At 36.9% G+C, this 21,046-nt stretch overlaps 2 protein-coding genes across 4 annotated transcripts; one reads left to right on the top strand and one right to left on the bottom strand.

The window, feature by feature from the left end:
• Nucleotides 1-1,348: 1,348 nt before the first annotated feature.
• On the top strand, nt 1,349-8,683 carry LOC127450142 (cleavage and polyadenylation specificity factor subunit 4). Of its 3 annotated transcripts, none has more exons than XM_051713959.1 (8): nt 1,349-1,738; nt 1,875-1,925; nt 2,036-2,188; nt 5,970-6,065; nt 6,230-6,323; nt 6,432-6,504; nt 6,656-6,778; nt 6,884-8,683. In XM_051713959.1, exons 1-8 carry the CDS (start codon nt 1,636-1,638, stop codon nt 6,950-6,952), a joined length of 762 nt encoding a protein of 253 aa, XP_051569919.1. In that variant the 5' UTR covers nt 1,349-1,635; the 3' UTR covers nt 6,953-8,683. The 3 variants fall into 3 exon arrangements, with proteins under 3 accessions (XP_051569919.1, XP_051569918.1, XP_051569917.1); XM_051713958.1 differs by having other exon boundaries at nt 6,611-6,778; XM_051713957.1 differs by having other exon boundaries at nt 6,608-6,778.
• Nucleotides 8,684-8,834: 151 nt separating this feature from the next.
• LOC127450145 (ATP synthase subunit f, mitochondrial-like) lies at nt 8,835-10,234 on the bottom strand. Its single transcript, XM_051713964.1, has 4 exons — nt 10,144-10,234; nt 9,282-9,389; nt 9,065-9,181; nt 8,835-8,975 (listed from the first exon to the last, which is right to left on the bottom strand). The coding sequence occupies exons 1-4, from the start codon at nt 10,157-10,159 to the stop codon at nt 8,947-8,949; spliced, it is 270 nt and encodes an 89-aa protein (XP_051569924.1). The 5' UTR covers nt 10,160-10,234; the 3' UTR covers nt 8,835-8,946.
• Nucleotides 10,235-21,046: the final 10,812 nt, after the last annotated feature.

Below are 21,046 nucleotides of genomic sequence, written 5' to 3'. Positions count from 1 at the left end.
AAGATTCTCTCAGATGCCCAATGTTAACATCTACAGTAACACAGACAATCCCAACACAAACATCCTCAATATTAAAGAGATTTATATTTACTATATTTACTGATAGCAAGATTTGAGTCAGTCCCTAATAAAAAGATTTCTTAGGGAAAGTAGGGTATTGTTTTAAATCATTAGATTTACATTTATAAGATTTCTTAGGGGAGTAAGGGTGCCATTGTACATTTTTTAGGAGATCGTGGCCTCATCCATAACCTGTTTAGTACTGCCACTTTGTAATATCAATTATACACTCAAGTAGTAAGCTGTGCTTGGGTCATTTACTATCAGTCTCCACTTTCACATTATTCTTTTGTTTTTTTGGTGATTCACATGCTTCGTGCATAACGCCACCGACTCGGCAGGGAGGAGAATTAATAGTAAAAAACAAATACTTCAATATTGGTCTGTTTCTCACCCACGCCAATCATATCGCTTCTGAAGACATGAATTAAACCACTGGAGTCTTATGGATTACTTTTATGCTTTTATGATTTACTTTTTGGAGCTTCAAGGTAATGCTCACCATTCACTTGCATTGTGAGGACCTTCAGAGCTGAAATATTCTTCTAAAAAAAAATTGTGTTCTGCAGAAGAAAGAAAGTCATTCACATCTGGGATGGCATGAGGGTGATTCAATTATGAGACAATTTTCATTTTTGGGTGAACTGTCCGTTTAAAAGCCTTCCTAGTTCCTACAACTGAAACATCACTAAAGAAAGCTATTTGAAATCATATGTGAGGTATAGGCACAAACTCTATAAATTTAATTAGGTTTTGTTATTTCTGAGATAGTGTATCGACTCAGAACATATAACCGGTTTGTACTAGACATAAATACAAATATCCTTCAATTTCCTATATTTGATTCATACTCAGCATGGGCTATAACATCACTAAGTTGACACTATAAAACATTGTGGTTATGTTATGCCCATACTACCCATTAAAGTTTCTTGTAATTCAGCTATGATTTCAGATCTACGATGTATAGAAATCCGAGTAAATAATAAATTAAATGAGTTTCATAGATGCAGCACACAGTATAGCAGTATTTTCAGCAGTCGTACTCGACTGGCGCTTGAGAACTGCAGACCTTTTAATCAATACCTAACACACAGATCAATTCCCATATTCAATTAACTGTTCGTGGTTTGTGTTTCGCCCCTAAAAATGAACAAAATAATTTAGTACAATTCTTAAAATGTTAATAGCAAGAAGTGATTCCTCTTAAGAAATATATATTTTTAAATATGCATTCACACTTTCCATGCTTTTTGGATGATGTTGTGCTTGATTGGACGGTCTGTCGGCGGTCACTCGTTAGCAGCACTGTGAATGTTCACGAATCAAATATCAGCGGTTTATTTAGAATGTTTATCATCTTTACCGGTTCATTCATGCGCGATATTTAAAGAACGTTTGGCCGATTTATACTTCTGACCATTGTTTCGCTATACTCTGTTTTTATGATCAAATTAAACCTGACCATGGCAAAGTGATTTGTTAGCTATCAAGACTTCTTTTAGTTTTCTGATCAAGTGGTATAACGTGAAGAATTTCAGTGGCTGGAGAAAGTTTACAATAGACAATACAAAAATGCAGGAATTAATCACAACTGTCGATCACCTCAAGTTTGATCTAGAAATTGCAGTAGAACAGCAATTGGGTGCTCAACCATTGCCATTTCCAGGAATGGATAGTAAGTTTATAGGAATATAAATGTCGAATATTTTGTTTTGAATTATTTATTAGATTAATGCTATAGATGTATATATATTGTTTAGGGCTTAACGATACCCAATAATGGCACAAAATGTGTTTTCTTTATCTTTCAGAATCTGGTGCTGCTGTGTGCGAGTTCTTCATGAGAGCTGCCTGTATGAAAGGCATGTGTGTTACAAAAAAAAAAAAAAAAAAACAATAAAAGCTTTTGTGTTTGATATTTGAATAATCCTGTGAATCGTTGATCAGAAGCTACAGCTTTCTGTTTTTGCAGGTGGAATGTGTCCTTTCAGACACATAAGCGGAGAAAAGACTGTGGTGTGCAAGCACTGGCTTAGAGGCTTATGCAAGAAAGGAGACCAATGCGAGTTTTTACATGAGTATGACATGACAAAGATGCCAGAGTGCTATTTCTACTCCAAATTTGGTTAGTATTTTAATTCCATCCATCCATCTATGTCTATCATCCATCCATACTAAATAACCATCTGTCTGTCTATCAATCCATCTATCATCCATCCAAAAAAACATCCATCCATTATCTACTATCCATCTATCTGTCTATCATCCATCTATCCATCCATCTATTATCTATCATCCATCCATACTATATAACCATCTATGTCTATCATCCATCTATTATCTATCATCCATCCATCCATACTATATAACCATCCATCTGTCTATCAATCCTTCTGTCATCTATCATCCATCCATCCATCCATCCATCCATATCTATCTGTCTATCATCCATCCATCTGTCTATCATCCATCCATAAAACCATCCATCCATTATCTACAATCCATCTATCTGTCTATCATCCATCTGTCCATCCATCTACAGTTGAAGTCAGAAGTTTAAATACACTTAGGTTGAAGTCATTAAAACTAATTTTTTAACCACTCCACAGATTTAATATTAGCAAACTGTAGTTTTGGCATGTCGTTTAGGACATCTACTTTGTGCACAACATGAGTAATCTTTTCAACAATTGTTTACAGACAGACTGTTTCACTTTTAATTGACAATATCACAATTCCAGTGGGTCAGAAGTTTACATACACTAAGTTAACTGTGCCTTTAAGCAGCTTGGAAAATTCCAGAAAATTATGTCAAGCCTTTAGGCAATTAGCTTCTGATAGAAGGTGTACTGAATTGGAGGTGTACCCGTGGATGTATTTTAAGGCCTACCTTCAAACTCAGTGCCTCTTTCAAAAGAAAGCCAAAACCTCAGAAAAAAAACTGTGGACCTACACAAGTCTGGTTCATCCTTCGGAGCAATTTCCAAACACCTGAAGGTACCACGTTCATCTGTACAAACAATAGTACGCAAGTATAAACACCATGGATCCACGCAGCCATCATACTGCTCAGGAAAGAGACGCATTCTGTCTCCTAGAGATGAACGTATTTTGGTGCGAAAAGTGCAAATCGGTCCCAGAACAACAGCAAAGGACCTTGTGAAAGTGCTGGAGGAAACAGGTAGACAAGTATCTATATTCACAGTAAAACGATTCCTATATCAACATAACCTCAAAGGCTGCTCAGCAAGGAAGAAGCCACTACTCCAAAACCGGCATAAAAAAGCCAGACTACAGTTTGCAATTGCACATGGGGACAAAGATCTTACTTTTTGGAGAAATGTCCTCTGGTCTGATGAAACAAATTGAACTGTTTGGCCATAATGACCATCGTTATGTTTGAAGGAAAAGGGTGAGGCTTGCAAGCCGAAGAACACCATCCTTACTGTGAAGCATGGGGGTGGCAGCATCATGTTGTGGGGGTGCTTTGCTGCAGGAGGGACTGGTGCACTTCACAAAATAGATGGCATCATGAGGAAGGAAAATTATGTGGATATATTGAAGCAACATGTCAAGACATCAGCCAGGAAGTTAAAGCTCGGTTGCAAATGGGTCTTCCAAATGGACAATGACACCAAGCATACCTCCAAAGTTGTGGCAAAATAACTTAAGGACAACAAAGTCAAGGTATTGGAGTGGCCATCACAAAGCCCTGACCAATCTGACAGAAAATCTGTGGGCAGGACTGAAAAAGCGTGTGCGAGCAAGGAGGCCTACAAACCTGACTTAGGTACACCAGTTCTGTCTGGAGGAATGGGCCAAAATTCCAGCAACTTATTGTGAGAAGCTTGTGGAAGGCTACCCAAAAGGTTTGACCCAAGTTAAACAATTTAAAGGCAATGCTATCAAATACTAACAAAGTGTATGTAAACTTCTGACCCACTGGGAATGTGATGAAAGAAATAAAAGCTGAAATAAATAATTCTCTCTACTATTATTCTGACATTTCACATTCTTAAAATAAAGCAGTGATCCTAACTGAGCTAAGACAGGGAATGTTTTCTACGATTAAATATCAGGAATTGTGAAAAACTGAGTTTAAATGTACTTGCCTAAGATGTATGTAAACTTCTGACTTTAACTGTATTATCTATCATCCATCCATACTATATAACCATCCATCTGTCTGTCTATCATCTATCTATCCATCAGTCCATCCATAAAACCATCCATTATTTATCATCCATCCATATTACCATCCATCTATCATCCATACAGTGCATCCGGAAAGTATTCACAGCGCTTCACTTTTTCCACATTTTGTTATTTTACAGCCTTATTCCAAAATGGATTAAATTCATTATTTTCCTCAATTCTACAAACAATACCCCATAATGACAACATGAAAGAAGTTTGTTTGAAATCTTTGCAAATGTATAAAAAAAAACCCCACACATGTACATAAGTATTCACAGCCTTTGCTCAATACTTTGTTGAAGCACCTTTGGCACCATTTACAGCCTCAAGTCTTTTTGAGTATGATGCTACAAACTTGGCACACCTATTTTTGTGCAGTTTCTCCAATTCTTCTTTGCAGGACCTCTCAAGCTCCATCAGGTTGGATGGGGAGCGTCAGTGCACAGCCATTTTCAGATCTCTCCAGAGATGTTCAATCGGGTTCAAGTCTGGGCTCTGGCTGGGCCACTCAAGGACATTCACAGAGTTGTCCCATAGCCACTCCTTTGTTATCTTGGCTGTGTGCTTAGGTTCATCTTCCAACAGGACAACGACCCTTCGCCCCAGTCTGAGGTCCAGAGCGCTCTGGAGCAGGTTTTCATCAAGGATGTCTCTGTACATTGCTGCATTCATCTTTCCCTCAATCCTGACTAGTCTCCCAGTTCCTGCCACTGAAAAACATCCCCACAGCATGATGCTGCCACCACCATGCTTCACTGTAGGGATGGTATTGGCCAGGTGATGAGCGGTGCCTGATTTCCTCCAGACATGATGCTTGCCATTCAGGCCAATCTTTGTTTCATCAGACCAGAAAATTTTGTTTCTCATGGTCTGAGACTCCAGGCGTGCTGTCATGTGCCTTTTACTGAGGAGTGGCTTCCGTCTGGCCACTCTACCATACAGGCCTGATTGGTGGAGTGCTGCAGAGATGGTTGTTCTTCTGGAAAGTTCTCCTCTCTCCACAGAGAAATGCTGGAGCTCTGTCAGAGTGACCATCGGGTTCTGTGTCACCTCCCTGACTAAGGCCCTTCTCCCCCGATCGCTCAGTTTGGCCAGGCGGCCAGTTCTAGGAAGAGCCTGGTGCTTCCAAACTTCTTCCATTTACGGATGATGGAGGCCACTGTGCTCATTGGGACCTTCAATGCTGCAGAAATGTTTCTGTACCCTTCCCTAGATCTGTGCCTCAATACAACCCTGTCTCGGAGGTCTACAGACAATTCCTTGTACTTCATGGCTTGGTTTGTGCTCTGACATGCACTGTTAACTGTGGGACCTTATATAGACAGGTGTGTGCCTTTCCAAATCATGTCCAATCAACTGAATTTACCACAGGTGGACTCCAATCAAGTTGTAGAAACATCTCAAGGATGATCAGTGGAAACAGGATGCACCTGAGCTCAATTTTGAGTGTCATGGCAAAGGCTGTTAGTACTTATGGTTTTTTATTTTTAATAAATTTGCAAAGATTTCAAACAAACTTCTTTCACATTGTCATTATGGGGTATTGTTTGTAGAATTTTGAGGAAAATAATGAATTTACTCAATTTTGGAATAAGGCTGTAACATAACAAAATGTGGAAAAAGTGAAGCGCTGTGAATACTTTCCGGATGCACTGTACATCTATCCAGTCTATAATAATGTTAATAATTTGAATATATTTATTTTGTAGGGGAGTGCAGTAACAAAGAGTGTCCATTCTTGCACATTGACCCAGAATCTAAGATTAAAGATTGCCCGTGGTATGATAGAGGATTTTGTAAACATGGTAAGTGATGATTTTCTGATATTTTCACCGCTCATGTTTCCCCCATATTTAATAGGATTTAATAGGTTGTGGAAACCAATCCAGGAAAGTTAGATTACAGATATTCCAATGTTAACTGTAATGGCAAATAAAAATTTCCCCTTTATTTTCTCTCATCACTTGAGGTCCGGATTGCAGGCACAGACACACAAGAAGAGTCATCTGTGTAAATTACCTTGTCGGCTTCTGTCCAGAGGGCAAGTCATGCAAATTCATGCAGTGAGTTCAAATCAGTTGTTGCAATTCATGCTTATTTGTAGTTATGCACGTGATTGACACATTTGTGCATTAATACAAACCATTCAAAAAATATTTTGTAACCCCTAGCCCAAGATTTGAACTGCCTATGGGTGCGACTGAACAGCCACCACTTCCTCAGCAAGCACAGTCTCAGCAAAAGGTATTTACTCATCAGTGTTGTTCAACAAAGTTAACTCTTAAAAGGGTTAGTTCATGCCAGAAACGAAAATTCTGTCAAATCATATCTATTCTTAATTCATCAGCAGCAAAACATGCAGCCCATGAACAGGTCATCATATTCTCTCATTCAGTTAACCAACCCCAATGTAAACAACAACCAGAGAACACCAAATGCTGTTGGGATAGTGCATCCTAATAGCAACATGGGCGGATCTCGTGGTCCTCGTCCACTGGACCAAGTTACATGTTACAAGGTGGGACTGCTATTTTATATATGCATAAATAGATTATTCTTGCATAATAACCTTTATATATAGGCTTTAAAAATGAAATTACATATAATGTCTGTTTGCTTCCAGTGTGGTGAGAAGGGCCATTATGCAAATAAATGCACAAAAGGACATCTGGCTTTCCTGAGTGGACAGTAATGGTTTTCTACAAAAAAAGGATCTTTCATAATTGTGGCTGTCACTTGCAGATTGAGATGCTCGATTCCTGGTACATTAACCCTTTACTGCAAAGGTTGTAGTTGACTGACATACATGAGCCAAGCACTCTTGTGAGCGAGTGTGCACCACAGCAAGTATGTGAACAGGCAGAATGAATGGCCAGCGAAACCTTTTTGATATTTGTTTTTCTTTCATATAAAACCTTACCTGCCTCACATTCATACTTTGAAATGCGAGTCTTTTGTATTGAAGCTACAAGCTCTTTATTACTGAAATGTAAAGCAATGCTGACATTAGAGAGAAATCTATTAAGCATTCTTTTAGAGAGAACATTGCATCTCATATGAATATTATTACAATTAGCAGCAATGTTTTATCGTGAATTGAAGAGGCAGTCAGGGCGTAACTTGGTAGTAAATCAAGATGATTGATGGTATAAAAAAAGATTGAGGATTAGGGATGTTGTACCTCTTACTACAATAAAGATTCAACTGGATTTATGAAGCCTTGTTCTCTAGCATGTTTTATCTGTATTTCACAACATGAAGAATGTAACAATAATAGATTTAATTTTCACTGAGGACCAACTGTTAACAACCTGCTCATGCTTTTCCATTCTTTTAAGACTGGCTAGTCACTTGCAGTGCAGTACTTTTGTATTTCTCTTTACTCTGGCAATACAATGTATTTAAAGAAATACTTCACCCAAAAATGAAAATCCTCTCATCATTTACTCACCCTCATGCCATCCCAGATGTGAATGACTTTATTTCTTCTGCAGAACACAAATGAAGATTTTAGAGGAATATCTCAGCTATGTAGGTCCACACAATGCAAGTGAATGGTGATCAGACCAAAAACCACATAAAGGAAGCATAGAAGTAATCCATAATACTCTAGTGGTTAAATCAATATCTTCATAAGCAAAAGCACTATATAGGTGTGGGTGAGAAACAGACAATTTAATTTTTACTCAATCTCCACTTTCCACATCTGAAAGTGCACATATAGTAAGGACTCAAATAATGTTCTGTTTCACACCCACACCTATTATATTGCTTCCGAACATATGGATTACTTTTTTGTTTCCTTTGTGAGATTGTTGGAGCTACAAACGTCTGCTCACCATTTATTTGCATTATATGGACCTACAGAGCTGAAATATTCTTCTAAAAATCTTTGTGTTCAGCAGAAGGAAAGTCATACACATCTGTGATGGCATGAGGGTCAGTAAATGATGAGAGAATTTTCCTTTTTGGGTGAACGATCACTTTAAATGAGCACTTCAGTGTAAATGGGTAGCTGACATGTCAGGCAGTGACAGCAGTGTCCTGTAATGTGACATGTTATTCTTTATTTGTACTGAAACACTGTTACTCTTGCATAATTTTACATGCAATTTTAATGACCTTATTTTAATAGAAAGACATCCTAAAATATTTGTGCTTATAAATATTAATTTGTCTGCAGGACTGTTTAAAAGTGAAATGTAAAAACTTAAGTTACAGCACCTTAAATATACACTTTCCCCTAACACGTTGATTTTAACCTAAAATCTTGATTTTATGTTCACTAAAAAAAAATGTCCATGTTATTTGTCAACTACCCAAAATGTCTACTGCTTTGCAATAGTCCAAGTTGCAAAGTTTCTTATCTTGTAATACTGAATTTATATTTATCAGTCAAACCATTGTAACCCTATCAATTTACTAGTGACTTATGTTGCATAAAAATAAAAAAAACTTGACCCCAACCTATTTAATAATACATGTTTAATTCATCACCACAAGCACTATGCATAATAATCTACATTTTATACATACAGCTTACAAGTGTGCATGTTTTCAATAAAGAATCCAAATTAAATAAATGTAATTTTATTCTTGGTCACAACAATCACAAACAGAGAAAGCTGAGAGGTGTGGCGATCACACGGCTGCAGACGAAAGGGTGATCTGCTGGTCCATTGGGTTTCAGTGGTACTTCCTCCACCTGTCATGCTCTATTAGGGGCAGGAAAACAAAACACTAAATTTACACTAAAGGGCACATTATTATTGATTCTCCAGTATTAGGTTTGGTTTGTACTTACTGATGTGATCATATTCCCAAAGATAACTCAGGGCGACGTAACCAGCAAGGAACATGGCAACACCACCAATACTACCTCTCTTCACGTTGATGTATTTGTTGTAATATCTCTCATATCCTAAAAGCAGACGCTATCATGAATGCAATGGGCCTGTTCTCAGAGAAATTATAGCACACAACATTAACTTCTCAAGGTTTAGAGATACATTAGTGATTACCTCCACGAACTCCACCAATAAGTCCATTTGGAGTGAAGTCTCTTGTTCCAAGCCATGATGGCAGTTGCCCAAGCTTGACATCCAAAAGCCTTTTCTCAGCCAGGGCCACTGGGAAAGCACACACAATTGTCAGTAAAGCACAAATTTCACAGCTAGTCTAACAAGACTTAAACACTAAGAAACAAAGATACCAAGCTAATGTTTCTGGAATGTACCATTGCACTACCATGTTTTTGTTGGGACATGTATTCCTTGGGAGTACTACTAATGTTTCATGGTCTTTACATAGGGTAATCATTCTGTGGCTTGGTACCACCGTACTTTATTATAAGAAATAGGCTTTTAATGTAATAAACAGTTTAGTCAACACCAATGACACGCGTGCCATTGCCACAGTACAATGACTGTAAGAAACACAACTTCCTAATATATTAACTTTAAAGACCTATTATTCCCGATATTTGAATTACAAGTAGTTCAAGGCAGAGTACATGATGTTTCTAAATGTTTCCACTTCGACTAACCAGCTTCAGCTCGACGCACTCCGAACTATCGAGTATGTAAAGCAAACGGTGCAAAATCACTGTCCGATCTGTAATGAGTACTGATTCTAAATTATATGTAATTAGCACTGATATGGGGCAGATACTGCACCGGTTCAGTATGAGGCAATGTTACAGAAAGTCCTTGACGTGACTCGCGTCTGCCTACATCAAGGCCTTTACTGTACAACAACTTGCGCATGCGAGACAATCACATTGCATGTCTTCAGACGCAGAGCTAAATAAAAGAGCAGAAATATCTAAGTCACACTGTCAAACAGTGAAATACATTCATCTATGCATGTGTCATTCAGTCATACCTGGTCTATCCGCCATCTTGCTCCGAACTTCGAGACGATGGCTGCTGTGCGGTGCGTGCTGGTAATAAACCGGTGTGTCGTCACAGTTGAAAATGTGGGGCGGGGCGTACACGTCATTAAATTTGTATTTTTAGCGGCATTTCGAGAATGCTGTTTGAGTAAAAATATTAAAATATTCGAACACCTGATCTATATACATCATTTTCAGGGTTTTGTTTCTAATACTGACCTGGCCAATACGGTTATATTCAGTCTGCACTAAACGTAGGGTTTGTTTTGGTACCAGGCTACCAGCTTTTTGATTTGGTACCAGCATAAATCCAAACATGTAAAGTTTCATGTACAACACTAAAGCTATAAATGAACTAACCTAATAGAGCTGTTCAGCCGTGATGTCATTTTGTAGGCGAATCCGGAAGACTAATTCACCATGGGTTTGTATGATGTAATATTATCCTTTGTATAAGACACTTGTAAGAGAGATTGTGACCCCCCTGCTGCATTTGATACTGTAATCCACCAGATTCTCCTGTCTATCCTCACGGCAAAGGGCATCACTGGAACAGTGCTCTGCTGGTTTGAGTTGTTATCTAACAGGTTGGTCCTTCAGGGTGACTTGGAGGGGAGCGGTGTCTAAGTCTCACCAACTAGCTACTGGGGCAACCCAGGGTTCAGTACTTGGGCCCCTCCTCTTCTCCATATACATGTCATCACTGGGATAAGTCGTTCAGGCACATGGCTTTTCCTACCATTGCTACACTGATGACACACAATTCTACCTCTCATTCCAGCGTGACAATCCTATGGTTGCTGCACGGATCTCAGCCTGCCTGGTAGACATCTCATGTTGGATGAAAGAACATCACCTCCAACTAAACCTCACTAAAACTTAGCTTCTTGTGATTCCAGCGATCCCAGCAGTTCAGCACAATTTCACTATTCAACTAGACTCGTCAACGATCACACCATCCAAGACAGCCAGAAACCTTGGGGTTGTGTTTGACGATCAGTTAAACTTCACAGACCACATCTCAAGGACTACCCGATCGTGCAGATTTGCTCTGTACAACATCAGGAAAATTAGGCCTTTCCTATCTGAGCATGCCACACAACTCCTCGTCCAGGCACTTGTGCTATCCAGGCTGGACTACTGCAATGGTCTTCTGGCAGGCCTTTCTGCATGTACAGTCAATCCTCTGCAACTGACCCAGAATGCAGCAGCACAACTGGTCTTCGACGAGCCCAAAAGAGCGCACATCATGCCTCTATTGATCAAACTGCACTGGCTGCTAGTGGTTGCTCGCATTAAGTTCAAGGCATTGATGCTTGCTTACAGAACAACCACTGGCTCTGCACCCCCCCCCCCCCCCCAACTATATTTGCTACTTCAGGTCTGTGTCCCCTCCAGAAGTTTGCATTCGGTGGGTGAATGGCACCTTGTAGTGCTATCTCAAAGAAGCAAAAAATCATTGTACAGGACTTTCACTTCAACTGTTCCTCGCTGGTGGAATAACCTGCCAAACTCTACCCGAGCAGCTGGTTCTCTAACATCCTTCAAAAAGCATCTAAAGACACAGCTCTTCTGTGAGCACTTGACCAAACCCCTCTAGTGCACTGTCTTCTAATTTAGTGTGTTATTTATTGTGTTGACAAATATTAATGTGTCAAAAAAAAAAAAAAAAAAAAAAAGATCCTTGAGCAATGTGCACATTTTATTTGTCATACAGTGTAGAACATTAAATTAAACAAATTACTTTTTTCAACAGAAGAGATGTTTTAGTTAATTTCTTATTACTGGTCAATGCAATCACTGAGGCATAAAACATTTTTAAATCTATACAAAATAACTTAAAACAAGGTTTAATATGAAAAAAAGCACGTTGCTAACAAGTTGCTAAGAAAGGACTACAAATACCACAAGCATGTGAGTGAACGCGCCTGAGACATGAAAACCGTTGTAGTCCTTATCAAGCAACATACTTTAATAAATAAATAAAATATAAGAGAAAGAAAAAAAAAACACGCTTCAAAATTCACGTTTTGGGTATGACTGTGTTTAATTTATGTTGTAGAACAAAACGTCCAAGTGTCTTAATGTAATATTTACTACAGATTTTACTCGTACACCCAAAACTGCCATTTTAAAAACCCATAGGAAAATCTAGAGGGAAGCCATATGGCTCGAAAATGTTAATTCTCTTCCGGGTTTTGGAGCACAACCTGAACAGCGTTGGAAACATTGAGCTACATCTCTTCTTTTCCTTTGGGGATTGAGACTCATTTCAATTAATGCAGCCAAATTAGTGTTGTGTCATTCAAACTGCTGTGCAACAATCTGGTTGCATGACGTTACATTTACCACTGGAGGGCGATATTTACGTCCTATCAAGATAATTCTTGATCAAATAAATACAGTGATTTGTAACACATTAAGTGTAACAGAAAGTGGAATCTTGTAAAACTTATAAAAGTTACTAATAGTAGGCCTATTCCACTTTTCAGTCCATGTATTAGCACTCAGACACAGCGTAGCCCTATCATAATACAAGCTTCATCTGCGAAATCATTTTGGTGATAAAGCACTATCCAATTAAGGCCAGAACTCAGTCTTGTCAGATCTTGTCTTTTTATTTAGGTGTTTATATGTAAATCACCTCCTTGAGCAACAGACCAACTTCCTATTTTCAGCTTTTAAATTCACTGTTGCTCTCTGAAATAAAAAATGGATGAAAAAATTTAACTTTTTGTAATCGTCATAGGGATATTTATAGGCAATTGCCTTTAACTGTGATAAGATTTGTTAAAATATTACAAAATGTGATGATTCAGCATCTTGATTAAATAATGTGGGGTCATGTGGTATAGAAGACAAAAATCATCTGCAGTATTTATTGCCTCTTATGTTAATTAAAGGACTAGAGTAAACCTTATTCCAAGTCGCATGGCAGAATTCCAAAAGCTCTCTCGGCAGCTGGAAGCCTTTGAGTGCATAGGTAGATCTTAGTAATATGTCTGTATTTAATGTTACTTTACATTGTAAATGTCCTATATACTCTATCTATCTATCTATCTATCGATCTGTCTGTCTGTCTTTCTGTCTGTCTGTCTGTCTGTCTGTCTGTCTGTCTATCTATCTGTCTGTCTGTCTGTCTGTCTGTCTGTCTGTCTGTCTGTCTATCTATCTATCTGTCTATCTGTCTGTCTGTCTGTCACTCTGTCTGTCTGTCTGTCTGTCTGTCTATCTATCTATCTGTCTGTCTGTCTGTCTGTCTGTCTGTCTGTCTGTCACTCTGTCTGTCTGTCTGTCTGTCTGTCTGTCTGTTTGTCTGTTTGTCTATCTTGCATTGCTTTTACAGTTTTTCTCAATCGCTTTGGCTCAATTCTCAAATGAGAATTATTTTTTACAAAACAGTAAGTTCAAATCTCTGAACAGTTAGTTTCTTGTTCACACCAGATTTGAATTTCTTATTCATTTAAGCAAATTGCACGTGTTTTGGCACATGTGCAAAAGAGTAAGTGCAATTGTCTACAGTTTGCCCAATAACTAAATGCACATGGCTTGCTGATCAAAACTCATGAGTTGATTCTCAGTGTAATTGTCATACTCTTCACAACTTCTAAACATTCTTTCATTGTGTGAGCCATAACATGTAAAACGATCCATTCAATTATCAAAATCTGTCAGACATACTGTATATGTATATTCCATAAATATCTATGACATGAAATGTTTTTCATTGTTGCAGGGTTTTTTTTTCTTTTCTTTTTTTTCTCATGGATGTCATTTTGTGGCAATTTGTTGTTCACTATGTATGACTTTACATGTAAGAAATGTGTAAAAATGGACATGCAAATGTGAATTTTCTGTTTACATGTAACACATTGCTACAAAAATAAATGTACTGTATACATACAAATGTCCATATCCTTTTTAAGTGTACTACAGTATTGTACAGTATTCCCAGTAAACTTTTACCTACTAAAGCTCAGTGTGTTACACAATAGCATTCAGCTAGACAAAACTGACATTCTTGTATAGTACAGTAAGCAGTCAGTCAACAAAAAAGTAGAACAAAAATGAAATTTACATATAACAAATATTTCCAGGGTTGACTGCCATGGTGGAAAAAAAACATCTAAACATTTTGACCAATACGGCTCACACGATGACAAAAAAACGTTTCATTTTGGTGGCATTGGCCAATTTACTGACACATTAACTAGGTTTTGAAGCATGAATTAAATGTTTTGGTTGAGTTTCTACATTTTGCGGACATGCAATAGAGTTGTGATGTCCCATAAAACAGTTGTGACAATTGCACTTACAGTTTAGAGAATGTTAAGACTGTTTCAAAAAAATCACCAAAGCAATTGAGAAAAACTGTAGTAAACTTACTTTGTAGGATGATTTAAACAGTCCGTTTTAAGTGAGAATGTGCATTCATCAGGGGAAATTATTGTAAAACAGTGTGCGACAGATTATTAACAGTTAGAAAAGCATCTTTAATTCACTGTGGTTTTGCACTCGCTATACATTCAATAATTGAAATAAGGATGAGACGTATCATTAGAATGCATGAGAGACACTCACAGCTGCCTGATTCACTGTGTTTCATGCATTAGACAAGAGGTCAGAGGCATAAATGCCATTCATTACTCTGATTTGCATAAAAATCCCAGGCAGATTAATAATTTTGAGATTTTAATAAAGATGGTGCAGTAGCCGCATAAATGGACACATCAGTTCATAGTATTTCAAGAGTTATACTGCCCAACGTGCAGATACAGTATATTGATTTTCATTATCCACATGTCTACTCTGATTTTCACTATCCATAAGTTTACCCTGCAAATATTGTTTTCTGTTGCCGCCGGACACACAATAGTGGGTTATCACATTTTTAAAATAATATAATTTTTAATATGTGCTTTCAGAGAACTGGGTTTATTAGTTCATCGACACTGAGATGGAAGATCGGGCCAACATAAATTCCAGACTCTAACTGAATGAGTTATTAGCCCCCTCCCTCAAAAAATTATGTAATAGTGGGAATGTTATCAATCTAACTCATTTATCTGCATTGTGAAGGATAGTGAAAAGAAAAAATGTGTTCCCTGTTTGCCAGTGGATACAACCTTTCATTGAACAATTTTTAACTCCTCTACATTTTTTCCAACAAAAAGCTGCTTTTCAATATGTTTCTAATCCTATAAGAGCAGTCCAAGGATATCAGCTTACTCTAATTGTATAAATCATTATATTGTATAAAGTTGAGGACCTGAAGGGTGTCCAAGTAACTGTTCCTCATTGCATGTCTGAGAAGCTAATTGCTTTTGATGATGTGTCAGAAATCTCTCTTGCATAGAAGAGAGGCAGTTATGCTTTGCATTAGACATTCAACACAGCAATAAATGTCATGATGGAAATTAACCTGTAGCATAAAGTTTAGTAGCTAAATATAGCATAGAGATTTATAATTTAAAATATTCATTCTCATTAAAATACTGGACATCGTTATTGTATTAATGAGCTATATTGCAAATGTTGAATGCAAATGGCCTTCAGGACAATAAATGAGCCACCCCTCCCATATCCCTCACCCTCTGCTCAAACATTATATATAGGCTAACTCTACCAGACTCTGCCACAGTTTCCCTTAGGCTCCTTAACACCACAGTACCTAATTCCAGTTCTAGGGAAATTATTTAAATTCACCCAATGTTGTAATTCCCCACAGTGTTTACACTGTTCTGGTAAAGTTAAATTGCATTATTTCCTTTGTACCCTGCCTCTGTTCAGATCTACTCTACCATATTTGTCCTGTATTATTTCTTAGGATTTGTGTGTGGGTAATACATATTCTGTTTATGAATTCTCGGTGTCCTGTCTGTAATTGTACCATGGACCTAAAGGAACATTATTTAGCTTCACCGTGTAGGCCTACTTGTACAGGTATATGGATGGAATTACATATAGCTTGAAAACTTTACTTCAAACGTATAACATATTTATTTGTTATGAGAGTGGCTATGTTGAAATGGTGTGAGAAAATTTCCCCCAGTTTGTCAAAGATTTAGTGAGCTTTATACCACAGCAATAGATACGATTAAATATGGGCAGTGTTTGAGCTGTTTCACAATATTCTCCAGCAGGTCTGGGTTTTGTTCCTGCAAGATATGGTTCAGGACACCATATGCTGAAACAGCAGCCCTACTTCTAATACGTAACTGAATAATAAGTGCTCAACAAAAACCCCAGCTTGAGGGCATCTAGCACACAGAAAAACTCTACATCATAGAACCTTGTCAGCTAATGTTGAGCGTTGTATTGGTACAACTGTCTCCTTGTCACTTTTGCTTTCTGAAGTATTTAAATACGTGAAAGTTGGGATAATGTTATCAGGAACTATGGCCAATATCTCTATATTTATATATGCCTATATACTGTACATACACTGAAAAAAGTGGTAACCAGTAATTGTTACCATAAGGAGCTAATTCTACCTGATCCAAGATTTAAAATTAGTTTTGTTGATGTAACCTAATGTATTCAGGTTTATTCAGTGATATAATATTAAAAACAATATTTGTGACTTGAATCAAACCAGTTAATTTAGATGTTTCCACATGAAGCACATTTTAGGTTACCATTTTACACTATGAGACCATTTTAAACTCTAAAAGTGTTGATTCTACTCAGAATACCTTGATACAGTTTTAACATGCTTTGCTTAAATGCATTTTGATTTTAACATTGCAACTCTATGCAAGTAAACCCTATGTTGTCATTCGTGGAAAAATCAAGTTATCTTAATTAAACATTACTTGAAATGTCAAGTTTTGGGCACATAACTCAAATATCTATGTTCCTTGAACTTATTTATTTTAAAATCTGTAGACTTAAGATTTTAAGTGTAAATAACTCAAACTATTGAGTACAAAACGGGGAATACCCATAATCTCTTGTGCCTAAACTGTTTAATTATGTTTCCTTGGTCAAAGGGAACTTATGAGGGCATTTAAATAGTTGTCGTCTTCACTCTTTTGTAGTATTTTTTATGTTGTTTTGATGCAAATAGTTGTTTTGTAAAATGACACCATTAGAGTGATCAGTGTCCTCTTTGGTCAAGTTGGACCCTGTTAAAGGGATAGTTCACCCCAAAATTAAAATTCTCTCATCATTTACTCACCCTCATGCCTTCCAAGATGTTTATAACTTTTTTTCTTCTGCTGAACACAAATAAAGATTTTTAGAAGAATATCTCAGCTCTGTAGGTCCATACAATGCAAGTGAATGGTGACCGATATGACAGGTGTGGGTGAAAAACAGATCAATATTTAAGTCCTGCAGTACAGTTGTAGATGCATTTCTGAGGAGAATAAAGTTTATTTATTGACTGACCTACAATCGTTTATAATCTTTTCAATTATTGTTATTGTATGTTCTAAATTTGAGTCAGTTCAACTAAAATTATCAAGTAAAAAGAACATTATTTACGTTAATAGCAAATCTGAGTTAAGTCTCATCGCATCTATTTACCTTAACTTTAACAGTTAAGTTCAATCTACAGTATAAGAATACCAAGTTAAGTGAACTTATTTACACAAGTTTTGGGGGCGCCATTACTCAATTCAAGGGTCCAGTCCAATGTAATAATCTGCTGCCTAATTAAACTGCATAATCTATTTCAAATTTTTCAAGGATACCTTTCCAAATATTGTCATGCTAAGGATTTGATTAAAAAAAAATCAGTATCCAATCTGTCAAATTAGGTTAAAGACACGTTGCTAAAGACACTGTAATTTGCTTCACAATTTACAAATGACTTAGAGGCAAGTGCCTTTAAAACATTTTGTTGCCTCACACAGCAAAACAGAGCAGAAGATAGAGGAGGAAATGAAACAGCCCAGTCAGCTTTGTGAATAAGCACAAACACAGGGGCCTTCTTGGGAAATGACATTGGATAGGAAATTAGATTCTCACTGGTAAACAAAACATCCAAACTAAGAGCAGACTACTGTATTTTAAATCATGTAAAAAGGATTAATTTCCCCAGTTCCTTAATCTTAAATTATGTATGATGTGTGTGAAAACAAAAGTAGGATATAGACCAACTCATTGATTGAATGATATTGATGTGCTACCACCTGTTAAGAACAAATGAACAGAGTTATTGCCAAATGTTATATTCTTTTTTTTTTTTTTTTTTTTTTGGTATAGAGTATGAAGAATTAATTGCATAGAAAAACGTACCTTACAATATTGAATGCATCCTTTACAGTTTATTTTTAATTGGTTTGGTGCAATTTTCACAAGGAAATGGTACATTTTCAAAACTCTTAGTACTAATCTCACAACAGATCATCAAAAATACACTTTTTTTCCAACATTTCAACATATTTTCAATTGTGTTAGTACAAAACACAAAATCACAAAGTATCCTTTTCACTACACATAATATGTGTTTCATCTATGTATCAACTATTCATTCACAGTAACTGCCTTTCATAATCTTATCAATATGAAACTTTTGATTTGCATCTCTTATTATTCAGTTTAATATATTTGTCTATCATTTAATTCAACTGATCTTAATGTTTAATCAATGAATCATTTATTATGTCCATAGATTTTCAACTGGTCTGATTGTTGTCTGATAATTTGTAAGTTACAAATTGCTGTAAGAGCTTTCAGTCAAGAAAGACCAATTATAATAATCCCAAATATTATTAATTACTTTCATTCGATGATCACAATTAGATACCATATAAGTAGAACTGTGTGTGAGAATTTACAATGTTCAAACATGGAGCAGGATAGACTTGTAGAGAGAGGGATCCTGCATCAAAGAGGTGGTGGTGCTCCTCAACAAAGAGGTGGTCTTCAGAGAAATGTAGGCAGAAGACAGCGTACTGTCATCCCAAATGAAGTCCGGGCCATCATTGTTGACCATGTGGTTAACAGAGGCCTTACCATGGCAGAGGCTGCCAGGTTAGTTCAGCCTAACTTACAAAGGACAACTGTCAGCTCTATCATCAGAACTTTTCACCAAGAAAACCGGTAAATCTGCTACAGAACTATTCACTATACTTTTACAGTATAGTACTGTAAATGGCATTACTGTATAGAAGAACAACATGTAATTGTCACAGTTTTATGTCACTTATAGTAGTAAAATATTGACAGCATACTGTTTTACTTTAGAATTAACAGGAGACAATCTGGTGATGGTCTTTTATTTAAGGATAGTGATCATATGAAGCCATTTATTATCACATAGTTGTTTGGCTCCTTTTTAAATCATAATGATAACAGAAATCACCCAAATGGCCCTGATCAAAAGTTTACATACCCTTGAATATTTGGCCTTGTTACAGACACACAAGGTGACACACACAGGTTTAAATGGCAATTCGATGTTAATTTCCCACACCTGTGGCTTTTTAAATTGCAATTAGTGTCTGTGTATAAATAGTCAATGAGTTTGTTAGCTCTCACGTGGATGCACTGAGCAGGCTAGATACTGAGCCATGGGGAGCAGAAAAGAACTGTCGAAAGACCTGCGTAACAAGGTAATGGAACTTTAGGATATAAAAAGATATCCAAAGCCTTGAAAATGCCAGTCAGTACTGTTCAATCACTTATTAAGAAGTGGAAAATTTGGGGATCAAGGTCAGATAGACTAAGAAAGATTTCAGCCACAACTGCCAGAAGAATTGTTCAGGATACAAAGAAAAACTCACAGGTAACCTCAGGAGAAATACAGGCTGCTCTGGAAAAAGATGGTGTGGTTGTTTCAAGAAGCAGAGAGAGAGAGAGTGAGAGAGAGAGAGAATTTTTCCCCACACAATAATCTGCCCTTTGGTGAGATGAAACTGTTTAGTGCCATTTTTTATTTTTTATTTCACAGGTTAACACATCTGTCTGGCCCAGAAGAAACTATGGTCAGTAAAAGCCAATTTTCATTCAGGTCCACACACTGAGTACATGAGTGCAATTATATGTGGAACAACATCAAGGGGTTCATTGCTAACACTTAAAGCATGATTTCCCCTAAGTTTCTAAATTAGACTGGGATGAAATCAATGAGTTCAGCCAAGCACAAAGTAAATTATTTCACAGGAAAATGGAAAATAATAAAGGCTGCGTTTTGAAACCTTTTGTAACATTCATTTAATGTAATGCCACAAAAAAAAGCATAATGCTGACATTTACACTTCCGTACATCATTACAGATCTAGTGCATGATATGCTGCTGCATTTTATCGTTATGAAAAATAAGAAATGTAATTTTTATTTTACATAAGACATGATATTGGACAAGTGCACAAAGTTGCCTATTCCCTTTATGTGTGATAACAAAAAAGCAGCATTGTGTATGTAAAATATATGTTGTATGCAGGCCTTGCCACTAGTACATTCAAAATGCACAAGTGCCCCACATATTTCTCTGAAATGCAAATAAAGCAAACTATTTTATGTCCTTTTCTCACTGAGAGTCAATGTTTAGCTTTGATCTTTTCCAATAATGCTGGCTAGACATGTAATTCAAAATCAAGGTTGTTCAAGGCTGAATACTGCCCAACCATGTATTGAGGAGTACAGCACATCAATGATCCAAAGATGTCAAGAACGTTTTATAATGACAAAGTATCCTGTTTTATAACCCATTGCCTATAGGCAGTAGATTATTTTTCTCAAAAAATATGTTAAGACTGTATTGATTGTTTTGCCTGAATAAGGTAATTTAGTTTAAAGACTAGTACACCTCTGTAGCACACCTCAGGTCTATGAAGTTTAGACTGGAAATGCATGGAAGATGTCCTGCAGTCTCAGGTCAGTTTTCAGTTGTCTGAAGCTAGCCTTTTTAATCTGAAGTTTGCAGTTTAAACCAAATAAAGC

The sequence above is a fragment of the Myxocyprinus asiaticus genome, chromosome 13, assembly GCF_019703515.2.
Source record: "Myxocyprinus asiaticus isolate MX2 ecotype Aquarium Trade chromosome 13, UBuf_Myxa_2, whole genome shotgun sequence".
NCBI classification, from domain to species: domain Eukaryota; kingdom Metazoa; phylum Chordata; class Actinopteri; order Cypriniformes; family Catostomidae; genus Myxocyprinus; species Myxocyprinus asiaticus.
This window is presented reverse-complemented; position numbering and strand designations above follow the sequence as displayed.